The sequence below is a fragment of the Ruditapes philippinarum genome, unplaced genomic scaffold (genome assembly GCF_026571515.1).
Source record: "Ruditapes philippinarum isolate M1 unplaced genomic scaffold, ASM2657151v2 ctg5091_1_1_1_1, whole genome shotgun sequence".
NCBI classification, from domain to species: domain Eukaryota; kingdom Metazoa; phylum Mollusca; class Bivalvia; order Venerida; family Veneridae; genus Ruditapes; species Ruditapes philippinarum.
Genome location: NW_026859477.1, coordinates 9,600 through 22,200, shown reverse-complemented (window position 1 = coordinate 22,200; position 12,601 = coordinate 9,600). Strand labels below are relative to the sequence as shown.

Here is a 12,601-nt window from a genome sequence, read left to right as displayed (position 1 = left end):
CTTGTGTAAATTTCAGAATTTACTATACCTGGATTTTCATGAGCGTCAACTATTGGAAATTTTCTTTTGTTTTTACATAACTTTATTAGGCACAATATATGATGCAATGCAAAATTTGAAAATAAAAACACAAAAGCTGTACATCATACGAAATAATAAGTATTCACCTGACAATAATGAGTGATCACATTATCACTACCTGGGATCCCCCGAACAGTGAGCACATGACCATAATCAGTGATCACATGACCATAAACAGCGATCACATGACCATATTCAGTGATCAGATGACCATAAAATGGAATATTCTATATATAACAGAACCTAGTCTAATTTCCTGGATTTACTGCTTCACACGAATGTGTGCGATCTGACCATCTGAACTTGCTCTTTTGTATCAACATCAGTGGATATAGATACCATGGAAATGGTTCCTGGTCCCATGTCGCTTGTCCCACAAAACTCTTTGATAGATTGCACCCCATATTTCACCTACATAATGATAAAAAAATCAAGTTAAGGACGTTTTCGGGAGTTTTCATATAAACATATAGGCAAAATTAAAACTGTTCAATAGAATTTCTTTATCCTTGGCATGTTGTTAGAATATCTTAACAAAAACAAATTTGGGGTCACCGTCCTCATTTTCAAGTTATCTGCCCTTGTTCTGGACGAAGCAATGCATAACCTATGGGATCAATACAAACAAGTCATAAAGTAAGTATAACTTCTGTAGAGCAAATTTATCCTAGAAATTTTGTTATACCAAGGATTGAACCAGCGACTACTGGGTTATAAATAGCATGCTTTCCCTATTGAGCTGAGCAAGTGGACAGAATTTTTTGAATTTTTTTTTTGGGAGGGGAGGGGGGGGGGGGGGGGGATTACAGTGCACCAACACAGTTTAGGTCATACATTGCCAAAACAGGAAAGATGATTTTGGCAATATTGGGTGTTAAATATGTTAAGCAACACCAGGGGTCAATACCACCTCACCTGCTGGAGGTAAGAAATGCATAGACTCCAGTAATTCGAACCCATTTAGTCGCCTCTTACATTAATTTTACGCAGGGTTAAACAGTGGCTGCAATTCAGATGCAGCAACCCATAAAGGCAACCCCTCAGCCACAAGTGGTCAGTATATTTTTAGAAAACACATTGAATGTCTAAATGACGTACCTGTACCATTCCACTGGCTACATTTTTCTTCACCTTCGAAGCTGCATTTGAACTAGTCTCCTTTATAGACTGTATCTTCATACTTCCTGCGTCCTTAATATTCCTTATCTTCAGAGTACCTTAAAATAAAAGCAAAAAGCAACTCTTTCAATTTAGGTATCTAGAAGCTTATACTCCAACGCTTTATAAAGTATCTGATAAAGTCTGCTCCACAAGTTATGTAAACTTAGACATGATTTTGTAACAAAAAAAAATTAGGGATTTCACTTTTTTTCATTTTTTTTTTACATTTGACACGGGTAATCTTGATCATGATCTACAAGTGCCGCCAGTGTTCTTTAATATTCTCAGTGTTTGTAATTAAAACAAGAGCCTTGCTTATATCATAGGAATTTACAAAGGGGAATGTCTCCTTCAATATCCATGCGAAGTTATTCATTCCTTAATATTTTCACAAAGGTCTATAATTCAGTTCATATCCATGCAGCATTGCTAGAGTTACAGGCCTTGGATAGAGAACTTGAATTACGACCTGAAAGACATGTTTGAAGTTTCAAGCGTAGACCTTAAACAGTTGATTAAGACTTTTTGGTACAAAACCCTATAACAGGTTTTATGCAGATGCATAGGCAAGTATGATCACCCCACTATCTTACAAAATAGCCAAGCTAAAATGAAGCTACTTCACATCTTTAGAAACAGTTGGTAGTCTGATTAAAAAAAACGTAGAGAGCAGTGACAAAAACATTTTTTTCTGTTTACAATGCATCCACGTTTAGCAAAAATTTTCCCCATTTTTTTACAAAGTGTAAATGGTTTTAAAGAAAATTTTAAAACCCTGTTTTTCCGTAATGGGTCCTTTAACATGAGATCCCAACTTTCCCTTCCCATTTTCCCTGCACACATCGGTAACCTTGGGCCCTTTCTTCATCAAACCCGATCCCAAATTGGGGGCGGGTTTCCCGTTAAATTTTTTGTAAAAAAAAAAAGTTATAGGGTAAAGATTGAAAAAATGTTGATAAAAATTTTTAAACACAAAAAGTTTTGCTTTTTCCTGCAAATTTCCAGTTGTATAAGGCAATTACATTTGTATTAATGTAAAGTTTTAGACCATGTCTCATACCCCAGGGGTGGGGTGAGGGGGCCCTATCCCTGGTCAGAGCTGCATTACTGGTACTGCAGCGATTTTGCAAGTACTGGTACTGATACTGAATTACTCTTACAAAATTTTGCTACTACTGGTACTGGTACTGCATTACTGTCTGAAAAAGTGGTACTGCTACTGCATTACCCAGTACTTTTGGTTTTGATAAAAATTAAAAATAGCATCAATTTTTCTCATAAAATAAAGCTGTAAATTACATTAACTTTATTTTATTTTTGTGAAAAAGTAAGTTATCGAATCTAAAGATAATTTGCTGCAATATTCCTTCAAATGTTAACATAGTATTCATCATATAAAGCACCAAAGACTTTAAAGTAAAAATTAAATTAAGATAAACAGACTCAATAACTCTTTACCCTAAAATATCCTTATTAAAATCTGTTATTACTTTGTATTTACTATTAAAAGAGCAAAATAAACACTAATTAATTTCTTCTATTCTAAATAATCCCATTTCAAGTGAAAAAAGTGATATTGTTAGCACCATAAAAAGTTGTTATTTACTTTTGGTATAAATTGAACAGAGGTGTGAAGGTGTGAAAGGCAACAAAAGACTGCTGTGTTTTAAATAAAAGATTTGATACTTAATTACTTCACCAAAAAAAGTACTGGTACTGCAGTACCGAGCTAAAATCTAGTACTGGTACTGGTACTGCATAATTTGCCAAGTACTGGTACTGGTACTTAAGTACTACACCCTGAGTACTGATGCAGCTCTGTCCCTGGTGTCCTTAATCTTTGCCCCTGTGACCTCTCAATGAGACTAGAGGGTAGAATTAGTCAAGATACATGTAAATGATGTGGAAGCTGTAGAAGGAAGGACTTCCATGCTATGTTTAAAGGCATAAAGCTTAAGGCCTTGTTCCAAAAAAGGCAGACACACCATAAGCAATATGCCCTCCTGATCTTGGTCTTAATTGATCCGTGGGCATAAAAATCCATTTAATGGAGTTTACATAAATTTACAAAATTGTCCATGAAATATTATACCAAACCTATATACTTTACAAGTTTAAGTAAATACGTGAAGATAGATTGGTCACTGAAGCGTGATAAATCCTCATCAAAGATAGCAAACTTAAATGGATTATATTTTTTTACAAAAGCTTAAAAAGTTTATGAAAATTATACTATGTAAATATGAATGATTTTTTACAGCCAAAGTAATATTAGAGTCCCTACTCAGAAATATACAAGTGTGTTTATTAAACAAAAACTGTCCGTAGAACAGTATGCTTGACTATTTTCGGTGACTAATGGTAAAACAAGAGTCTGGTAAATGAAGACTTTTCTACATGGCAGAGTGGTTAAAGCTATACATTACGTAACTGGTTTTATTGGCTTAACTTAGTGGTTCTACATGGCAAAGTGGTAAAGGCTATTATAGGTAACTGGCTTTATTGGCTAAACTTAGTGGGTCTCTACATGTACAGGGTAAAGTGGTTAAGACTATTATAGGTATCTGGTTGGCTTAGTTAGCTTAGTACATGGCAGAATGGTAAAGGCTATACATGTACATAACTGGTTTTATTGGCTTAACTTAGTGGGTCTACATGGCAAAGTGCTTAAGGCTAGTATAGGTAACTGGTTTTATTGGCTTAACTTAATGGGTCTTCATAGCAGAGTCGTAAAAGCTATTTTCGGTAACTGGTTTTATTGGCTTAATTTAGTGGGTCTACATGGCAGAGTGCTTAAGGCTAAATATTATAGGTAACTGGTTTTATGGGCTTAACTTAGTGGGTCTACATAGTTGAGTGGTTAAGGCTCAGGCTACTACAGGTAACTAACTAGTTGGTCTACATGGCAAAGTGGTTAAGGCTATTATCATACATGTACAATGTATATATAGGTAACTGGATTTACTGGTTTAACTTAGTGGGTCTATAATTATGGAAAAATGGTTAAAGCTATAGGTAACTGATGTGCTTCTGATTCAGGTCAGATCATAAAACCTATATTATATCAGATAATTGTACTTTTTCTGTAAATTTGAATACAAAACAACTAGTATCTAATTACATTTGATTTGGACACTTTTTTCTTCAGTATTTTTATAATCAATACAGTATATTACTAAAAGGTAACATATCTTTGCAGAAATCATAAAGCGCAACACAAAATTTAGATATGATATATAATTTAAAAGTCAACTTATATAGTTCACGATATTCCCTTGCAAATTTGTAATTAAATACCACAAACCTTGAATAAGAAATTTAAAAAAACTTGTGTTATATGATATCATTAAACCTTTGTGGTACAACTGCACTTAGTATGCATATACAGTATAAAATTATTGAGGTCCTGCCATATATTGGTTTTTATTTTCATTCAAAGTCTGCCCATTTCAGTGCATGGCTGACAGGTTATTGAATTTTTTTTTTTGTCAATAATTTTAATGAGGTCACAGTAGACAATGGCTGAATTGTAAATCGCACACCTATCCATGCAGTTTGCATTACCCAAGTATAGTTTTAAACAATGGCCTAATAAACTTTAATGTATTTACATATAATGCTCTGCCCAATGCATAGACTAATTAAATCTGAATTAAAAATCAATTTACATGACTGTAAGTTTTATAAGATTCTACATGTATATCAAAATGTTAAAATTTTGCAGCCAACACTTGAACAGTACCATGTACATAGTCAGACTGTACTATTGGGGCCTTCATTTCCTTATTTTGGGGGTAAATCTTCGGTTCCATTCCCGTCCCTGGTTAATACATACTTTTCACCTATTTAAAAACAACCCCTAAAAAATAATTCTGAATTTTAAACCAAAAACAGAAGACCCTTAAGTTAACAGGTTTTTTTTTTAAATTTGCTTTTTGGGAAATAAAATTTATATGTAATACTAAACATTAATAGAAATTGTTACAGACAGAAAAAAAAATCCTTTTTTCTGCCAAACGATGTGATCAGTCCTTTACTAGCTGATTACATGGATGCAAGGTACTTTTTCCTAAAATGGCTAGGAAAAGGTTTGGAAACAGCATATTTGTGAGTAGGAAAAGTTGTCTGAATGGACAAGCTGGCAATCAACTATAATTTAATATTTTACTTCGTAACGTCTAAGAAAGCATAATAAAGTTAACCACATCTTATGTAAATATTCTGAATTCCGGAGTAAATCTATTGCATACAAACCTTAGTTTGGTCCGAGTTTTCTTCATTATCTGGAGTTGTACACTTATCAGGAGACAATCTAAGTTGTGGCGAATTAACAGGCGGATCCGGTGGTGGTAGGCTCGGATCATATTCCGAGAAATCCGGCGAACAATCGCTTTCATTCGTCTTGACCTCAATCTCCATGTCAAGGTCCTCAATCTTGACTTTTTCATCATATTCATAAATTTCCACATCATCACAATGACAGCAACAGCAGTTACACGTGTCCGAATGAAGACATTTATTCACGAACAATCGCACCATTCCGATAATAATGGCAAGTACAAACATTGAACCTCCCGAGAAAGCACCAACGAAAAGACTTGTAATGTGTATCATAGGCAGTTTATGTTCTATTGTAACGTACAATGTTTGGTTACTTTGTCCATTCAAGTTGACTCCAACACAAGTAAAATCTCCTGCAAAATAACCTCTGTACTTCTCAATATGTAATGATCCATTTTTAGAAACGTATACCTTTGAGGTCACCAATAAATTAAGTGCAGAAATTGACTCTTCGCTTTTCATGGCTTCAAAGTCGTCGGGAAAAGTTAATTTAGATCTTGTGTTGGTAAAATTTTCACCCCATGGTGTAATCCAGTAAAGTGCCAATGGTAGATCACCAGAAACCTGACAGTCTAAAACTAGAGACTGCTGGTAAAGGGTGCTCGAAGACCTTACCAATGACGTCACATTGGCACCATGACAAGGAAGACTGTCCAAGTTCAAATCCTCAAATTTCACATGCGCTAGCTCTTCTGGAGCTAAACATGTTAGGGAATCTTCCATTGACGATGATTTAAACTGATAAGCTCGGATAAATTCTTTTAATGAACATGAGCACCAAAATGGATTTTTAGAGAGAAAAACTTGACCAAACTGGAGCAGTTTTTCAACAGTATTTTCCGACACATACGAAATTTCGTTCCCTCGTACATCCAATGTATTTAGGCTATTTAAACTATGAACAAATGTATCCAAGTACTCAATCTGATTATTTCTTAGATCAAGCGATTTAAGGTTAGGTAAACCTTCAAATACTTTCCCTTTTATCACATTCAACATATTGCCTCTAAGCTGAAGATTTTGCAAATTTTCTAATTTTTTGAAAACATTATCAGAAAGCTTCTGTATTTGGTTGCTGTCCAGATTCAAATCTTCAAGATGAAGCAAATTTTCAAAGGCATGCGGTGCTACGTAAGATATATTATCATTAGTTAACGAAAGAGACACCAGTTTTTTAAGGTCACCAAAATCAGTATCGGAGATCTGACTAATTGGGACATAACTTATTTCAAGATGAGTTAATCCGGCAAGGCTTTGTCTAAAATTCTTCTCATCTTTTTCAAGCATATCTCGGTACAACACTTCTCTCACTGACAGTTTTGAAGTCGCAAAAATCCACGTAGAACTATCTCCATGAATTTTAAGACTGGTGACGTGCCATGCAGAAAAATCTCTATCATTGTTTTCCCCATAATTAAAGTGACAATGAGCGGTCATCAGCTGGTGTGAGCAATTACAATTTTTTGGACACTTAGAAGCGATGAGGTTTAGGTCGGTGTTGTCCGTACTAGCATCTGGTACATAAATGCCATCCACAGCTGATGCAGTTAGCACAAGAATCTGAAGAAACATTATAGACACCATTTTTAGACAGCTTGTTTAACCAGTCATATTCTGAAAATATACAAGAAAAAACAATGCAAAATTAATAGCCAACAGGATGTTTGTTGCCTGGTTTAGACATTCTTATGGTCATATGTCTGCTTATTATTCTTGAAGGTGGTAGTAACACTTTATTCATGTAATTTTGTGAGAGACAAAATGTTAATATCTATAAAACTCATAATTTTGATGAGAAAATTATCAGATTCTCTCCCTATTTTGCATGAAGTGTACTAAGGTTATGAACCGGTGTGAAAATGGTATCATAGAGCTCACTTTATAAATATATATACTTATTAATATATAAGTACAGTGTATACAGTTGTTTTATTTGAGGCTTTTGACAGTGTGAATGATGTTATTTACCCTCTAACTTAGATACCCTATTTATAAGCTCCACGTCCTACTTGATTGAATATCAGTCCTCCTTAATTAGATTGATGTTTAAATAACTGATATATTGAATGATGCACAAGAATAAAAGCTGAAAAGGCACTTAAAGTGCATATAAAAACTTAGCTAAAGAGACTTCAGCAAACAGGTTTTATAGTACTTACTGCTCAGTGTCTATTCTAGGATTCGAAAAACAGGGGGGATTTTTATCAAAAAATGAGAATTTATTACATTTGTTGATCTTTTTCCTTCTTTGTCTATGTAAAATTTCCCCCCTTCCTCTCAATATATTATATAGGTGTGAATTCTCAAAAATAGGGGTGAATCCCCCTCATCGCCCCTCCTAGAATAGACACTGACTGCTAGACCTGTTCCCTCAAGCCAAACACATATCAAAAGTCAACCAGAACTGTCTGTGACATATTTATGTCATGCAGTAATTCAATCAATTTGTGTTATCTGGACAAAAACCATTTTAATACCGGTAGTTAAGATATATTTTGTACTCTTCAGTCTATATTTTTGAACATTTGTTTTTCAAATGGTATTTTTATTTGAATCAGGGTCAGCTTATCCCTTAAACGTACTCAGCCCCCGAGTCAGCTTGGCCCTATTTCACGGGTCAACTTGGCCCATAATGATATGTAACTGGTAATGATTACTTTTATTACTTTTTCTATGTTTTCATCATAACTTTCATTGTTTAACATTTTCACAGTAACAGACCTCTACTCAATGTTATTGAAAAGTTTAAAAGATGAAAGTACCAATTTGTATGAAAATTTGTAGAGATGGGAAGAATTTACAATTTATATATGCATGTTTTGTCCACTTGAGATGTTTTTGTACAATATATCGCTCATACAGCATTGGTCCGTAAAGAAAAAGCAGTGTTAAATACAATTACATTTATTGTCATTAAAATTCAGTTTTCAGATCTATTTAACATTTATTGTCTTAATATTCCTTCTTAACAAAGATAATTTCAAATAATACGTACATGTGCACTGCCAACTTTTTCAATTTCTGTTTGATAGTGATCATTCCTCTGAATACTTATTAATTTACTATAAACAAAACAATCTAAACAATGTGCATGCTAATACATTGTAGGTTTTTAATAGAGGGCCGAAATGACCTGTGCAGAATTGACCCGTGCCGAGTTGGTATAGGGCTGAGTTGACCCTTTACCTTAAGTTAACTTGTGGAAGTCAGAACTAATAAAAACGATGATCTGTTTGCCTTCCATCAAAGGGACCCGGCACAGTGTTGGGATAGTGTAAAAAAAGTAATTCTAGAAAAAATTTATACTTTATATATAATATATAGACAAGGGGTTGAACTCGCCAAATCGGCCGAACGCCCCTAGTCCAGTATAAGTCAAAATTGCAAAGTCATTCTTGCGTAAATCATATAAAGCTATATATCAAATTGCAGCTAAATGACATCACTAGACGATGACAATAACATTACTGTCCCAACTTAAACCGTTTTTGAACAACAAACCGATATTTCGGATGACACATCGTATTTTTGCTAGGTCTGACACAACCGTGCAACCTGTCCCCACTTGATTTTCTACATGTAAAAATGCAATTCCAAACCATGACATTATATCAACCCGCAATAAATCGATAATACAAAACAAAAGAAACAACTAACCGCCGGAAGTTGATTTTTAAAATGTTTTATAGCCAAAAACCACACCTACTATGCAACAATTTATTCCTGAATGTGAAAATGAAAGTTGTAATCAGCATCCATTGGCTATCACGTGACCAATTTGAAACGGATTATTTCATTGGTTGATTAAAATACAAAGCATTGCTGGGTCACAGAATCGTCCAATCAAACGATGTCTAACAACTGTTGCCGAGTATGTATCATGGCTTCAAAAAATATTTTGACGGAAGAAAAATAAAAAGAAATGAATGTTTGCTATAATTGATTGGTTTTGGAACAATTTCCAGCGGTAAGTTGTTTATTTTGTTTTGTTTTATCGATTTATTGCGGGTTGGTATAATGACATGGTCTGGAATTGCGTTTTTACACGTAGAAAATCGAGTGTTGACAGGTTGCACAGTTGTGTCCGCCCTAGCAAAAATATGATGTTTCATCCGAAATATGGGTTTGTTGTTCAAAAACGGTTAAAGTGGGGACAGTAATGTAATTGTCAACGTCTAGTGATGTCATTTAGCTGCAATTTGATATATAGCTTTATAGAGTGGTTGGACCAATGCTCGGCGCATACCAATGCTCGGCGTAAAAAAATATTTTTTTTAGAATATATGAAAATGTCATGAGTTATCTCCGATTTAGGTCACTGGTGCTTTTATTTACATCTTTCACCAATTTATCCTGGTGTGGTTCACTGCTGGTAAAGTCACGCGACAATGCTTATAGCAGACGAACAACCGTATGTAATCCCCATGAAATAAATTATTAAAAATCTTTTAACACTAGAGTTCTGGGGCTGTAAAATTTAAACTAAAAGTTGGGTACTTGTAAATGTATGAACCTAATTTGGTTGTTACAATTTATTCAATATGTTTTCTGCATAATATAAAAAAGAGATTTTATTCGAAAAACAATCCTGCATAATGTAAGTATTGTACGCCGAGCTTATGGTACAAATTTCACGCAAACCACTCTTGTTTTATCCGGACTATCTATAGCTCCAGCCATGCACATCATTATGTGATTAGCGAATTTTACACAATTGCTATTTAAAACAATATCATCGGTCTTGAAAATGGGCATATAACATTGAGGTTTGTTGACGTTGATTTGAATTTGTCATATCAAATATAGTATTTTTACGCCGAGCGTTGGTCCACCCACTCTATAATTTACGCAAGAATGGCTTTGCAATTTTGACTTATACTGGACTAGGGGCATTCGGCCGATTTGGCGAGTTCAACCCCTTGTCTATATATTATACATACAATATATATATTTTTTAAAATTACTTTTTTACACTATCCCAACACTGTGCTGGGTCCCTGTGCCTTCCATAGGTATTATGGGGGGTGCGGATATTTTCTGGAATAGCTTAATTTAAAAAATAAGGTTAGGCTTAAATCAACATATGTTATTCTCATTAGAATTAGTGACGGAACCGCCGGTCTGATCACAAACTTAACTGCCACATCAGATGGAAAACAAAAAAATCAAAAATTCGCTTACAAAGTTTTTGCAGCTAGTAGCTGAGCTAGGTTATTTACTGTATTGACAGTAACAAACTAAAACGGTAAATAGATTAAAAGCAAAAAATCTTGAATATTATCTAAATGCTATTACCAAGTTGAGTATTGGCTGAGAGTAAAATACATATAACAAATGAAGAATATTCATTGTTTTTGTCTTCCTTGTTTTCGTGGTCTCACAAAAATGTCCGTGACCTTCCGGTTAAAGGACTATCTTTATCCCGTCCGGATTCGTTTCCGGTATTTATTATACGAAAGGACTTTTTTACGCGAAAATAACTTTAAATAGATAATGGAGGCTAAAATATTTCAATTAGGAAATTTTTGATACATTTTCCTCACAAACAAGTATATTATTAACACACGGAAATGAATGCGATTTTATATCTCCTGTTTGTTATACAGAATCTATATACATCTAAATATGGTGGGAACTTGTGGAAAACAGCTAGCATCATAGATTTATTTATAAATATAGCTCTGTGGCCGCAATGAATGTAACTTGTCATAAAAGTAGCAAATCTGTAACACTTGTGACTTACATGGACACAAAATAACAAGAATGTTATAGAGAAGATGAGATGCTTTATACTACTGAACAACAAAATGATCCCTTGGAAGCATTAATCACAACCACATCAAAAGAAGTAGAAGGTTTATCTAAGTATGCTTATACATGTACTATATTTATTTTTATTATTTGTTTATTATAAAACTGCATCAAATCAAGGGTCGCTGCGTTTAAATTATATATATATTTTCATTTATCTCATTAAGTCATTTTTTTATTAGGTTAAGCGATCTCTATTTTACCAGTTAGAAATATATATGAAACTTATATCGCTTATCATATAAATTTCTCAGAATTTCTAAAAACCACACCTACTATGCAACCATTAAGCCAAAAAGATAGACCTTTAGGGGAGGACCCTAGATAATGTTGGTATGACATTTGGTCAAATTAACCCTTTTGTGTGTACATTCAGAGACATAGATAACATATCTAAGTTTCTGGTACAACATTATATTTAGAATTAAGATAATTATTTTAGATTTTGTAAAATAATCATGTACAAACTAAACATTAAAATATGATTAAACTAAAGAGCAAAATTACATGAAAATTGCAGACTCGGTTTGATTGAGTAAGTCGATTATATTAATTCTTTGGTTGAGCTATATATACATACACCAATAAGTACCGTTTCCGAAACTTTACACTGCATTTGCACGTCGGGTTTACTTATGATTTGCGTATAAACCAACTTTCTCGATCACTACTACTGCAGCAATAATTCTGGGAAATTGTAAAAATGTTACTTATACAATAATGAAGTTTAACTATGTAGTCCACCCATCCTCTTGGAAAGGATATGGAATTCACGTTGAGTTTACCGTTTATCCGTCCCGCACTGCCAGGTCAATGCCGTGGTTTAAGTATGGCGCCAAAATGACCGGGGTTATGTCCAAATCGTAAGAGACCAAGTTTTAATTTAAATTAATACTCAGCGAACATTTACACTAAACTGTTAATATACTTAATATACTTTTCATCAATAGAGGCTTGCTGACGAAAGTCTCAGTATAAAGGTCCACTAGTCTTTCATACAACTATAGCGTATTAGTGTATTAATCGGTTAGAACGACAGCTAGTACTTCAATCTTAACAGATATGATAAATACTATATATAAGGCGCAAATATATATTGCGTATTGACATCAACAAGGAAGGGCGGCCTTCAATGAATACAACCTCAACATTACCCAGTAACATATAGGACCACCGATAAGTCTCGCCATTCCTTTGTGTGTATGTA

General features: G+C 34.0%; 1 protein-coding gene across 1 annotated transcript; it reads right to left on the bottom strand.

Moving 5' to 3' along the window:
- LOC132756642 (leucine-rich repeat neuronal protein 1-like) lies at positions 1-11,011 on the bottom strand. The gene is made up of 5 exons (XM_060747761.1): positions 10,879-11,011; positions 5,489-7,197; positions 4,321-4,325; positions 1,180-1,298; positions 1-492 (listed from the first exon to the last, which is right to left on the bottom strand). Exons 2-5 carry the CDS (start codon positions 7,165-7,167, stop codon positions 352-354), a joined length of 1,944 nt encoding a protein of 647 aa, XP_060603744.1. The 5' UTR covers positions 7,168-7,197; positions 10,879-11,011; the 3' UTR covers positions 1-351.
- Between the last annotated feature and the right edge of the window lie 1,590 nt (positions 11,012-12,601).